The sequence below is a fragment of the Callithrix jacchus genome, chromosome 15 (assembly GCF_049354715.1).
Source record: "Callithrix jacchus isolate 240 chromosome 15, calJac240_pri, whole genome shotgun sequence".
Classification (NCBI taxonomy): domain Eukaryota; kingdom Metazoa; phylum Chordata; class Mammalia; order Primates; family Cebidae; genus Callithrix; species Callithrix jacchus.
In genome coordinates, this window is record NC_133516.1 from 27162946 (window position 1) to 27176919 (window position 13974).

Below are 13974 nucleotides of genomic sequence, written 5' to 3' on the forward strand. Positions count from 1 at the left end.
ACCTCTGTTATCATGATCAATCTCTTTTTTTTTTTAAAGGGTGATACATGGATGAGTTTTCCATGCCCTAGTGATTTTTCCTATGATGCATGCTGCTGGACCACTTCCCTACATCAGTTAATGTGTGCTCCAGGAATACAAACTGAAATGAAAAATAACTTATGGCTCAAACCTGTAATCCCAGCACTTAGGGAGGCCTAGGTGGGTGGATCACGAGGTCAAGAGATTGAGACCATCCTGGTCAACACGGTGAAACCCCATCTCTACTAAAAATACAAAAAATTAGCTGGGCCCGGTGGCGCGTGCCTGTAATCCCAGCTGCTCAGGAGGCTGAGGCAGGAGAATTGCCTGAACCCAGGAGGCGGAGGTTGTGGTGAGCTGAGATTGCGCCATTGCACTCCAGCCTAGGTAACAAGAGTGAAACTCCGTCACAAAAAAAAAAAAAAACCAGTCAATATATTTTAACATTAGAAAATATAGTCAGCCCTTCATATTCATGGGTTTTGCATCCATGGATTTAACCAACCTCAGGCTGAAAATATTAGGGGGAAAAAAATACGTCTGTACTACACATGAACAGACTTCTTCTTGTCATTATTCGCTGAGCAACACAGGATAACAACTACTTCCATAGCACTTACATTATTTTAGGTATTATAAGTAATCTAGAAATGATTTGAAGTATATGGGAGGATATACATACGTTATTTGCAAATACTACCTTATTTAATATGAGACACTTGAGCATTTGTGGATTTTGGTGTCCACAGGAGGTCCTGGAACCAATCCCCCTGGATACCAAGGGACTACTATATATTACAAAGCCATGTGCTTTGGAATTACTTTATTGGTTCCTTTTATTTTCATTAACAGTGAAATCTAGTTTAATATGAAAACTAACTTAAAATCTTGAAAATTAGAACATTGTTATATTTTTCTACTTGCAGTGGAAAATCTATTTTGCTTTTTTGCTTCTAGGAAAATATTCTGATTATGATATTTGATACGTATGTTGGTTACTCAAAGTCAGAGCTTTTCTAAGTAATCAGTAACTTGAATCAACAGAAAAATACTCATTACCTTGGGGATGCATTAATAATTTGACATGTTAATATTCAACCTGTTTAGAAAAATCAAACTTAGTAATACTTTAATGTTCTTCGACCAATGCATTTTTTAAAATTAAGACTTCTGTATGCAGCAGGACCTGATGGCACAACTGCAGTCCCAGCTACTAGGGAGACTGAGGCAAGAGGATTACTTGAGCCCAGGAATTCGAGCATGGGCAATAGTGAGACCTCATCTCTTAAATTTAAAAAACAAACAACAAAAACTTCTACGTGCGGTAACGGGTTAACTCAGCGAGCTTGGATTGCTTAAACCTTGCACATTCTAAAGAAAGGTCTGACCTCAGTGCTAACCTTTGACTGCCCCCCCACAACCCGGAGGTGAGCTCTGAGTCCTTGGAATGTCCTACCTGATAGGACTGTTTCTGCTTGCCTGAGGCCTTGGACCATGCCAGATAGTTTATGCTAACAATATGATTTATAGTGAATACTTTAATCTAAGTATTAAAGTATTCTGTGTCTAAGGCCCTGGGCTGCACTATATTCTTTTGACCTGGGAGATTTGGTGAGTTGAGACTGAATAGCTAAAGTGAGTTACATAAGCACTAAATGCTTACCTTACTGACCCCCAGTAAAATTCTGAACATCCAGACTTGGATGCAATTGCCTGGTTGGCAACACTTCTCATGTATAATACACCCCTTTGCTAGGGGGATTAAGTACTGTCTATAAAACTCCACCATGAAGTGACAGCTAGAAGCTTGCACCTCTCTCCTGATGCTGCTCTCTATACCTTTTCCCTTTGTTAATTTTAATCTGCATTCTTTTGTTGTAATAAACCATAACGGTGAGTAAAACAGCTTGTCTGCGTTCTGTGAATCCTTCTAGTAAATCATTGAACCTGAGAGTGGTTTTGGGGACCCCTGACACAATGTGCCTAGGGCTTAATGGTTCTGACAAGTTTACATTTTCATGTTCTTTTTAAACTTGTAGTTATTGACTCCTCCTCTGTGTTGAGCCTTTGCTCTAGCTGCTCCCTCTACTTGGAGCATCCTTTTCCAAGATGTCCCAGATATGGCTTGTCCTTTACTTTCTCACTGAAGTGTCACCTTTCAGTGAGGCTCTCCCAGACTATCCTACTTTACTTGTGTTTGTTTTGTTTTGTTTAAACTACCCTATTTTATTTTATTTTATTTTAATTTTTTTGAGACAGAGTCTTACTCTGTTGCCAGGCACCAAGCTGGAGTGCAGTGGCGTGATCTTCGCTCACTGCAACCTCCGCCTCCCTGGTTCAAGCAATTCTGCCTCAGCCTCCCGAGTAGCTGGAACTACAGACACGCACCACCACACCCAGCTAATTTTTGTATTTTAGTAAAGACGGGGTTTCACCATGTTAGCCAGAATGATCTCTATCTCTTTACCTTGTGATCCACCCACCTCAGCCTCCCAAAGTGCTGGGATCACAGGCATGAGCCACCGCGCCCGGCAACTACCCTATTTTAAATTGCAATCTCTACTTTCCTTCTCTAGCATTCCCTCTCCTCTGTACACTGCAGTACTTCTGGTTTTTTTTTTTCCCTTCCATGTACCCTATTTTTAGGGTTTGTTGTTTATTTTTCTCCCCTTACTAAACTGCAAGCTCCATGAAGGCCTTTCACTCTTCCTGTCACCACATGTTCAATTCAGTCTTCTTCCCACTATTAGAGAATACCTTGCCCTTTTCTAAGGAAGACTGGCTTAAAGTCTATAAAGTCTATTCATAGCATCGGACTCAAAAGTCCAGGGTTTCACAGTGATGCACAGGATTTTTTTCTTTTTAAATCCTCTTTGATTTAATTTAAAAATCTGCAAAACATTTGTAGATTTCAAAGAAAAAAAATTAAAACTAAATACCAAGTTTAATGAGAAGTTGCTCCTATATTCCTATTTCCTTTACCCAGTTCCTATTCACTTGCTATACATAATCATTATTTATTTATTTATTTATTTTGGAGACAGAGTCTTGCTCTCACTCAGGTGGGGAGTGCAGTGGCACCATCAAGGGGCTCACTGCAGCATCAAACTCCTGGGCTCGTGATCCTCCTACCTCAGCCTCCTGAGTAGCTGGGACTCCAAGCACATATCACCATGCATGCCCAACTAATTTTTGCATTTTCTGTAGAGTTGGGGTTTTACCATGTTGCCCGGGCTTTTCTCAGAATCCTGAGTTCAGGCGATCTGCCCACATCAGCCTCCCAAAGAGTTCTGGAGTTATAGACGTGAACCACTACGTTTAGCCTTCTTGATTTTTAGCAAAAATAGAAATATTTATCAAAAAATAATGATGACGATTTAGTCTTACACTGGCAATAAATATACCACACTTGCCTACGGGACTTATACGGCTAAGAACATTATATTATAATAAATTAAACAAACATTTATTACTTTGGGATATGTAATCATTGGTGTTTTCTAAATTTACGTTATAAAGGAATTCAACCATGTTTTCTTCTATTATGTGATTACATCTTTTTACATCGTATCCATATGGAGTTCATTCTATTACATGTTGTGAGATGTAGATCCAATTTTATCTTTTACCAAAGAGCTATGAAATCCCAACATTTTTAAATACTAAATTATTTAATACCCAATAATGTATTTAAAAGGTCAGATAGATATAATTTATGATATTTTCTTGTTCTATTTTATGTGATTTTTTCCAGGAAGTCAATGAAAATTCTCTTAAGAGGTTAAGTGTCTACTTAGAAAACCTCCAGAAACCAGGCTTCAAGTCTTTGAAACCAACTCAGCTTACATTTTATGTAAGAGAAACAGACCAGAGTTCCTCTGATGGCCAGGAACCTTTTAGTACTTCCGGTACGTTTTTTATTTCTGCTGTGTTCCTTGCAAGCTTCATGTTAAATGTATTCATTAATTTTGACATTGTCAGAATGCTTTTGGATCAAAACTTCAGTCATAGAAAAATAATAGCATTTAATTGATTGTTTTCTTAGAATTAGATTCTATTCCTAGCTATATTATGTTTGAACCAATGATTTTTTTGCATGTTTAAAGTTTTTCGTGTATAAAACGAAAGTGTTCCTGTTTGTCCCTTTCCTAGTTCAGTGTACTTTAAGTGTTAAACATGTCCATAACAATATATATTTCTAAAAACTATAGCTTGCATTCTCTTATTTAGTCCTCCAAATACTTTGAGGCTGGCAGTATTTACCGAATTGTAACTTAGTTTTGTTCAGTGCCTTTCCCAAGACCAGGGAGAAAGAATATAGGTCTTGAACTCAGGTCTTTTAACTTCAACCTAATGCTACTTCTAAAATCTATTTGATCTTAGCAGACAACCTTTTTTTCACTACCTTTTGTCACTACTTTCCCGTATTTAAAATTAAGGACAAATATGGAGATAAAGATCACTAAAGGCCTATCATTTCTCTAATTGTACATGATTTTGATGATCCTTGAGGAAATAACTATATTTTTAGAATGAACTTAAGACAATTTATATATTTACTGAGTGCTTTCTATGCGTTAAGGTAAAACAATTAGAGGACACACTGTAATTTTTTTGAAACAAACTATTACAAAACTCAGAATTTGATAGGTCTTTGGAGTCTAAAATCTGTTTGTAGCTCTGCCAGTGACCTAGCTGTGTGACCTTAACTTTTGGGTCTTCATCTATTAATATGAAAGAGTTGGAGAACTGTGTAGAGGCCACTCACATGAAAGATCCCTACCTTACACCTTACTCTCCCACGGCTCTCAGGACCTCAAATGGAGGAGGAAGAGCTTGATCTGAAGAGTGCTGAAGTAGGATGTTTATGTTGAAGACAATTGCTCACCCGGTCTCTGCAGGGACTAGTATTTGATAATATACGGTCTCCTACCTTTTATTCTCTCATAACTGAATATGGGAGATCAGGAGTCACAGATTCTTTCTTTTTTTTTTTTTTTTTTTTTTGGCAGTTTCCCCATCTACCTCTGACTTAAGGTTTTTATTAAAATAGTCCTTTTCTTCAATACTTAAAAACAGAAAGTCAGCTCATAGCCCTTTTGTGAAGGAACAGCTGTATTGAAGAATGCTGTAAATAATGAATAATAAGCATGTTGATCATTCTGAGTGACACAATTCTGTTTGAAAGTTTAAATCCATTATGAATGTGCTGTTTGTAGCCATAAGAGTCTCATAAGCAACTGAGATACATTGTTACTTGTGTAAAACCAAATATTCATAAATATTTTAAATAGATATATGCTCCTGTTACTCAGGATCAAGGTTAGGCTAGGAATTAAATAAAACCTTACTTATATGTAGTGGTCTACTTAGGTTTCTTGATTTCTTCAGGAGGACAGATGGAATTTTTAGAGGCAGATTACATCCTTTATAGTTTTTAAAATGAAAATATTATCATCAATCTGTTTTTATTTGTATGTGGTTGAAGGAGTCAAGCTCATTCCTACAGCTACAACTACTACTTCTACTATCACTGTCAGCTGGATTTGTCTTAAATATTGAATATACGTGGAGTTAAAGAGTAAACTGAAATCAAAAGCTTAGTGAAAAACTTAGACAGTTTCACACAGCAAATTAGGGACAGAGCCAGTACTAGAACTAATGTTTCCTTATCCCTAGTCCAGTGTTTTTACTTGTATACCGCATTATTTATTTATTTTTCTTTTAAAATATTGCAGTTAATCATTTTTCCTTTTGCCTTTATAACAAAGACTGGCCCTCTGACAAAAATTAAAAACATTTTTACTTCCGTAACATTTTTACCTGATTATAAAATTAAAATCAAGTAGGTTTTTAGAAAATTTTTATTTCTAGAACACTAGAAATCATCAGTCAGCTTTCAGTAATTAAGATGGTGATAAGGTTAAATATTTACTAATGATTTTCAATATGAAATTAAATGCATCTTTGGCATTATTAATACATTGAAATCCTTAAAGGCTGAAATTATTTTTTCAGCTCCATATCTTTTTGTTGGTTCATGAGAAAATAAATGTTATTATTAGAATAAATTTTAAAACAAGTTAAAGATTTACTAAGAACTTTCTGTGAATTAACACTAAGACTAATAGTTGTAGCCAGCTCTGGCTGAGTAAAAACAGAATCCTTTACTTTCAGTTAATGATTAACTTTTAATGATTTTTTTACACAAAAATAGCTTATAGCTGGGCATGGTGACACAAGCCTGTACTCCCAGCTACTTAGAAGACAAAGATGGGAGATTCACTTAAGTCCAGGAGTTTGAGGCTAGCCTGGACAACCATAGAGCGACTGTCTGTCTTTTTTTTTTTTTTTTTTTTTTTTTGAGCTGGAGTCTCGCTCTGTCACCAAGCTGGAGTGCAATAGCGTGATCTTAGCTCACTGCCACCTCCACCTGCCAGGTTCAAGCAGTTCTCTTGCCTCAGCCTCCCGAGTAGCTGGGACTACAGGTATGTGCCACCACACCCAGCTAATCTTTGTATTTTTAGTAGAGATGGGATTTCACCATGTTGGCCAGGATTGTTTCGATCTTGTGTTCCACCTACCTGGGCCTCCCAAAGTGTTGGGATTACAGGTGTCAGCCACTGTCCCTGGCCGAGACTGTCTTTAAAAACAAAAATGTAAAGGTTGTAGAAAAATTAAACTAGAAATGGGAGAAAAGATATAGCATATATGATAAAAAGATAATGCTAATATATAAAGAGTTTTTACAAATTAAAGAGAAACCAGAGTAGCTCCATTGCAAAAATGGGCCACGATGATGAATACATAGTTCAGGAAATAATACATATAAATGGTCAGTTAAGTATATTAAAATCTTTAGGCCATACATGGTGGCTCATGCCTATAATCCCAGCACTCTGAGAGGCCAAGGCAGGCAAATTGCTTGAGTCCAGGAGTTCCAGACCAGCCTGGGAAACATAGTGAAACCCCTTGTCTACTAAAAAATACAAAAAATTAACCAGGCATGGTGGCATGTGCCTATAGTCCCAGCTACTCAGTAGGCTAAAGTAGGAGAATCACCTGAGCCCAGGACGTAGAGGTTGCAGTGATCCAAGATGACAGGCACCATTGCCCTCCAGCCTGGGTGACAGAGTGAGACCCTGTCTAAAAAAATAAAAATAAAATATAAATAAATCTCTACCCTCAGTATTCGAATGCAAACTGAAATAATTAGGTACTATTTTTTGCCTATTAATTTTTTTTCTTGCTGGTAATACCCACAGATGGTAAAAATGCATTTTCCCACATTATTGACGGGTGTATAAATTAGTGCAAACTCTGCAGCTTGGAATTCTCTTCCCAAAGCCACAAAATTCTTCATGGAATGTACCCTGAGGAACCAGTAAAGGATATTCGCAATGTGGTACAGGCAGTCCTCACTGTGTAGCAGCTCTTATGTTGGATTAAATAATGAAGCTGATAAATTGAAATAGAAATAGATTTACTCCTTGACTTTGCACTTCTGAGAATGAGCTATTTTTTCTTAACCTCCAGTGCAACAATTTGGATTTTCCTTTCCTCCTTCACTGACTAGAATAATTCCCTTGCTGGTAGTTCTCAGTTTACCCAAATTATTGAACTAAAAAAAAATCTTTCTTCATTGGCATGTTCTGAATCTCATAAGTTGGTTTGGCAAGCAGAATGTGTATTTCTGAGAATGATTTAAATTGTGATGTCTGTCATCCGCAAAGACAAGAAAATAAAGACTGGTATGCAGCTGCTAAAAAGAATGAGGTTGATCTATACATACAAATATGGAAGGGCCACCCAGTTTAAGTGACAAAAACATGTTCAAGGTAATATATCTAGAATCCACTTATATATTAAGAAATAATTCAAACTGTGTATGTGTTCATATAAACACACATGCATATATATCATACATGATACACACAAGCACATAGATGGAAAAGGTCAAAGAACAGTGCTTGTCCAAGAGAACTTTCTATGATGAGGGAAATGTTCCATTTCTGCATCATCTAATATGGCAGGCCCTAGCCCCATGTGCTTATTGAGCACTTGAAATGTGACCAATGTGGCCAAATAACTTGATTTTGAATTTTTACTTCATATCAGTCAATTTAATTTTAAATTGCCCCATGTGCTAGTGGCTACCATCTTAGAATATGTACCTGTTAATATTGATCACCTCAAGTAAAGATGTAAAGTTATATGCCTGTTAACATGAGACTTTTGCTTTTACTATATGTATCTCTAATTTTATAATAAGCATGTACTTATACATGTATAATTTCCAAAACTAATTAAAAATATGTTTTAAGAAGCAAGAAGTCAGCATGTTGTAGTGGAGAAAACATTTGGCTTAGTGTCAACACAGATTTAAGCCCTGGCTTCATTCTTAATCTATGTTTCTTCACTTTTGATAAGAGAAATGACAATGGCATAGTTGGTAGTAGTGTTGATTGAAAAGGTATGTAAATTCAGCTGGAACCATGCCTAACACCCAGAAAAGAAAGAAAAAAAAAAACCAAACTAGTGGGTTTTCTATTGATAACAATTTAGATTACTTACCTTAGCCCAATGATTACCCAACGTCAAAATCAGTAACTTTTAAACAATTAGAGAATTTTAAATCACTCCTGAAAATATTGGGTTACTACCTAGTTAAGTGAGCAAGTATGAGGGCCATCTGCTTCAATCATAGAGAAAATTCAAGATCGGTTTCTGTGACCACTGAGACTAGATTATATGGCTCCTCTTATCTAACCCACTGTCACAGTGCATACCTATATTCTCTGTCCTCTCTCTACTAGAAACTATGTTTGGTGGACACCTGCTTATAGGAGAGCTTTCTCTCTCTTAAGAGACCAGATTTATCGACAGAATTGAGAATATTCTGAATCCCCTCCTTGGGCTGGGATGGGTTTGGTCACTGGGGCCAAACTAGAAAATGGAGCTGATGATGATTGAAGGAATTCATGAAGGTAAAAATAGTGTGGTATAGTTTTGGAGAAGGGAAGTCATTTTCCATTTACAGGTGGTTTGCCAGTAGGACAAATTTAAATCAGTAATTGAATGTTTTAAAAGATTTTGATTGTATAAATGTTGAAATAAAGCAAATAATCACCTGTATTAATTGTTTGGGGAAATTATATTCTCTAGGATTTCGAGCAGTCAAATTTACTTTGCACACCAGAGATCTGCTAAGCACAGTATTATATATTCTCAACTCCTGCAGTTTATCTGTTGAACATATCCAAAGCTTGAATACTAATGTGCATACCCAGCCTCTCAAAGAAGCTAAAAGGATGCCTGACAGGCCCATCAAATGGGACAAGTCTTATTACTCCTTTACTGGATTCAAGGACCCCGATGAAGACCTTGAACAAGTCTCGAGAATGGAAACAACTCTCACGTATGTAAAACCTTCTGTTTAATTAAACTCTTATTTGTAGTTGGTGTTTATGACACTGATTTATTTGGATGGCAAAAACATTTTTTTATAAAAAGTGTCATTCATGTTTAAAATTAAAGCCTAATTTTTCGGGAAAAATAATACTATCAATCTCGTTAATCCAGTAACCATTATGAAAAAGATATTTCATGTTTCCATGAAAGTTGCCAAAATACTTTCAACTGTATTTAAAATTGTGGTCTTTTGATACCAAATACATGCAGGAGATTGTTTTGTCTAAGTTTTTAAAATTCTATTCAAGTTACCCCAGTACATAAAGAAAGGCTATACCTAAGACTATACAAATATTTTTTACTCTTTTGCAGTTCAATAGTAATGTACTATAGTGTGATAATCTATACACAAGAAAAATACATAGTGACAACATTATTAAATGTCATCTAGAATAGCTTCTTTAAAGAGTAATTTTTTTAATGATAAAAACCATATGTAAAATGTTTTCTGTTATTTGGCATACCATACTTGTAAAGTCACCTTTAATGTTTTTTTAGTCATTTTTGGATTTCATAAAGACCCAGCACATTCTGTTCCTCTGATTGTATCTAAAAAGTCAAGTGGCTTATAAGAGGATTCTCTCATTATGGCATAGTAAATGATCCTTAATTATCCACTGGCATAATATCTGCATTGTGGATTATCTATATTAAGGGATTCTTCCCCTTGTTACCTAGCTAGATTCCAAATAAGGCTGAAAAGGTAGGGAGGTAGCAGAGTTCAGTACAGAAAAGGACAGAAGTATGTGTCTGAAGACATGTATGTTTGTACCTACATATGGTAGTCTATGGTATTTGTCTATATGCATAACTGATGGATAAATCCCTTCCCTAAGTATGTTTACTTTAGTTGTTCAGATTCTCTTCTGTAAACAAAACTAAGATGGAAATGTGGGTTTGGGAATGATAATTTAATGATGGACCAGAAGTAATGGCACAGTAAGAAGTAGGATAAAAAAAGAAGAGCCCAGTACAGTGGGTTGTGCCTATAATCCCAGCAGCATTTTGGGAGGCTAAAGTGGAAGGATTGCTTGAGGTCAGGAGTTCAAGTCCAGCCTGAGCCACATAGTGAGATCCCATCTCTACAAAAAATAGAAAAATTAACCGGGTATGGTTGTATACATGTGTAGTTCTAGCTACTTGGAAGGCTGAGGTGGAAAGATCCCTTGAACCCAGGAGTTTGACGCTGTGGCGAACTATGATCGTGCCACAGCACTCCAGCCTGGATAACAAAGTAAGACCCTGTCTCCAATCAATCAATCAATCAATCAATCAATGGCAGAGTTGCAGTGGCAGTAGAAGTTGCTGAATTGAAAATTTGGTATAGAAAAAAGAGATAATTTAAGGTTAATTGCACACAGAAGCTATGGTGGGAGTTGATTTCTCTGAGCACAGACTGGGAGAGAGGTTCTCAGCCTTGCATTCAAGTTTTCTGTGGGATACAGCACATAAAACTGCTTACACCCACAGGAGGATATTGTTGTACTCATCTTACACTGTGTCTAGATGAACAAAAAGTTGGGGATTACTGGCCTGAATGGTATAGAAAACAATGAGATTGAACAAGTCAAGCCAAAACTGCAAAAATATCAGTTGTTGGACTTTACTCTAGCTAAAGGGTTTAAGAATAATGTATTAAAGGATTTCCGAGAAGCAGTTGGTCTGTGGTTCAGTTGAGTATTTCGTAGAGCACAGTTTTCATCTGGAGCTGGATGTACAGCCGTCATGAAAGTGCCCCAAGGACCTAGATCTGGACTTAGATACACGGCAAAGTAATGAGAACAGATTGAAACTATAGAAAGCCAACTCAACAAGATAAAGTCGTATTCAGCAGGGTTCCTTGTCTAAGCTCAGTATTTATAATTTCTTTATTTGTATGTCATTCATCCAATAAAACTCCTCAGTCATTAGTAAAACTAGACTTTCTTGTATTACATTATACTGTATGAGTTCTTAAGAGTAGAGAATAAGTGTTGGTAATCTCTGCGTCTAATAATTTACTTCATAGATTCATAAAACCCATCCAGTATTTTCATTGAACTGAACTAAAGAACTGTTGAATAACTGAATGTGATGTGCTAGAGGCTTGGTATAAAGAACTCAGGCTTTAATATGGAAATGCTGAGTGACATAACACATAGGGTAGTAATAGTGACTTGGCAGTGAATTTAGAGGGCTATTTTTTCTTAAAGTGCCTCTGTTAATTTCATTAATGTTAACTAAAAAAATCTGCTATTCTAAGTGAAAGATACATTGTCTTAAGGAATTTTCTGTGCATAGATAAATTATGTTGCTATGAATTCTTGATTCCTCAAAAGTCAGCTTTATTTTAAATTCAAGCTCTCATTTTGACAGTTATGATGACAAGCTCAAAAAACAAGTCACTTTGACTTGTCAACCTTTTAAGAGGGTAACTTATATTTTAAAATAGACCACTGTTTTAGAAATTGAAGTCAGTAGAAATTTAACTTTCAAATTCATTGATTATTATTATCCAATCCTGTTGTCAATACCTGTTTTATCTTTACAGAAATTAAAGTAAACCCCATTATTAAACAGTTAGAGCCTTATTCAGCTTCATAAAGTGAAATAGTGACATAGCATTATAGTAAATAGGTATTTTTGTTTGTTTGTTTTTAATGCCTATATTGAAGGCCCTTAGATTGTATTTCTTTTTTAATTTCTTTTTAATTTTTTTGAGACAGGGTCTCACTCTGTCAGGCTAGAATGCTGTGGCGTGATCACAGCTCACTGCAGCCTCAAAACTCCTGGGCTCAAGTGATCCTCCCACCTCAGCCTTCGGAGTAGGTGGGACTGCAGGCATGTGACACCATACCTGGCTAATTTTTTAATTTTTAGCAGAGATGAGGTCTCACTATGTTGCCTAGGCTGATCTCAAACTCCTGAGCTCAAGTGATCCTCCTGCCTCAGCCTCCCAAAGTGTTGGGATTACAGACATGAGCCACCATGCCCAGCCAGATTGTATTTCTTAAGCATTGACATCTTACTGATTTACCTGAACCAGATCATCACACCTCATTGAGTTAGAGTTTAGCTTAAGAATGCATAATTTTAGAGCAAAAAGTCCAGGCTGGGTAGGAGAGCACTATACTGAACAAAGACAAGACAAGGAATACTGCTCATTGGGCCCTTAGAGTAGAGTGAATTGCAGTGTAGGCTAAATGCCTTTACCAGCAGCATATCTTACAGTGCTGATGTAGCATTATAACACATGTACTCATCTGAAAGATTTCATGTCTCTTATTTCCCTAATATAACCTGGTTTCCCAGTTCTAGCATCTTCACCTAGGCCCAGAGCCCCTTGACCTTCCCAAGTATGGTCCTTACCTAGTTTGAAGGAACCTGTGCTGAGAGTTTGTTCAACGTTTTGGTATACAGTAGTGTTTCCTAGTAAGGGTTCCAGGAGATTATATCATGAAAGCCAGATGGTATCTCTTATCAATTTGTCATCTCAATTACAGTTGACCCATGAAGAGGATGTGTTTGACTGTGCAGGTCCATTCTCACAGGGATTTTTTTTTCAACCGAAAGAATATTGAAAATATCATATTTGCACCCCCAAAACTATTGAAATAATAATAAAAGAAAATATACTAATAGCAAGCTGTGAAACATATATATAGGGAAGGCCAACTTTTGGTACTTGCAGGTTTGGCAGGGCCAACTACAAGACCTGACTATGCACAGATTTTGGTACCCATGGTTGGGCTTGGAACTAATGCCTCATGTATAGCAAGAGACCACTGTACTGATTTTTTAGATATCTGTAATTACTTTACAAATAATTGTAAAATTGTTGAACCATTTCAAAGCTTTCAAATCAAGTGAATCAAGTGACTGCCTAGTAGGGAGATTCAGGGTGCCTGTAAGTCTACTAAAACCTGTTAGCCACCATGGTCATTTTGGCCATGTGGAGTTTAAGCTTTATTCTTGTATTGTTTAATTCATCTTCATTACATATATAGATTATAGAGAAAAATCATAAGGAACACATGCTGAATTATATAGTTCAGTAGGAGCATAAAAGTGACAGTTCTTCAAATTTATGTCAATCTGATCTCCTGATATACAAATTGCATTCATTGGATTAAAATTTTTCTTTTAAATTAAATCTTGAAAGCAAGTTAAGATGGTTTTAATGTTTCTGAACACTATGTGAAACAAGAAAATATAATTACAGTATTATTTAGTATAGACGTTTAACTTTCAAAATAATTTTATCTGTTTTTGGTTTTGCTAAGAAGTGCAGGGTAAAATTGTTGTCTTAGCATTTTTTAATTAAAATAAGAAATCATAAAAATAAATCAGTTGAGTTTTTTTGTTTTGTTTGTTGTTGTTGTTGTTTGAGATGGAGTCTCGCTCTGTCGCCCAGGCTGGAGTGCAGTGGTGCCATCTCGGCTCACTGCAACCTCTGCCTCTCAGGTTCAAATGATTCTCCTGCCTCAGCCTCCCAAGTAGCTG

General features: G+C 36.4%; 1 protein-coding gene across 6 annotated transcripts in view; it reads left to right on the forward strand.

The window, feature by feature from the left end:
* TCAIM (T cell activation inhibitor, mitochondrial) overlaps window positions 1-13974 on the forward strand; it is an 86754-nt gene that overhangs the window by 15839 nt on the left and 56941 nt on the right. For all 6 annotated transcript variants that reach the window (XM_002758259.7, XM_008981489.5, XM_017964833.4 and 3 more), the window contains exons 4-5: window positions 3776-3929; window positions 9187-9439. In XM_002758259.7, the coding sequence (XP_002758305.1) occupies window positions 3776-3929; window positions 9187-9439 (407 nt within the window). The remainder of the gene's footprint in view (window positions 1-3775; window positions 3930-9186; window positions 9440-13974) is intronic.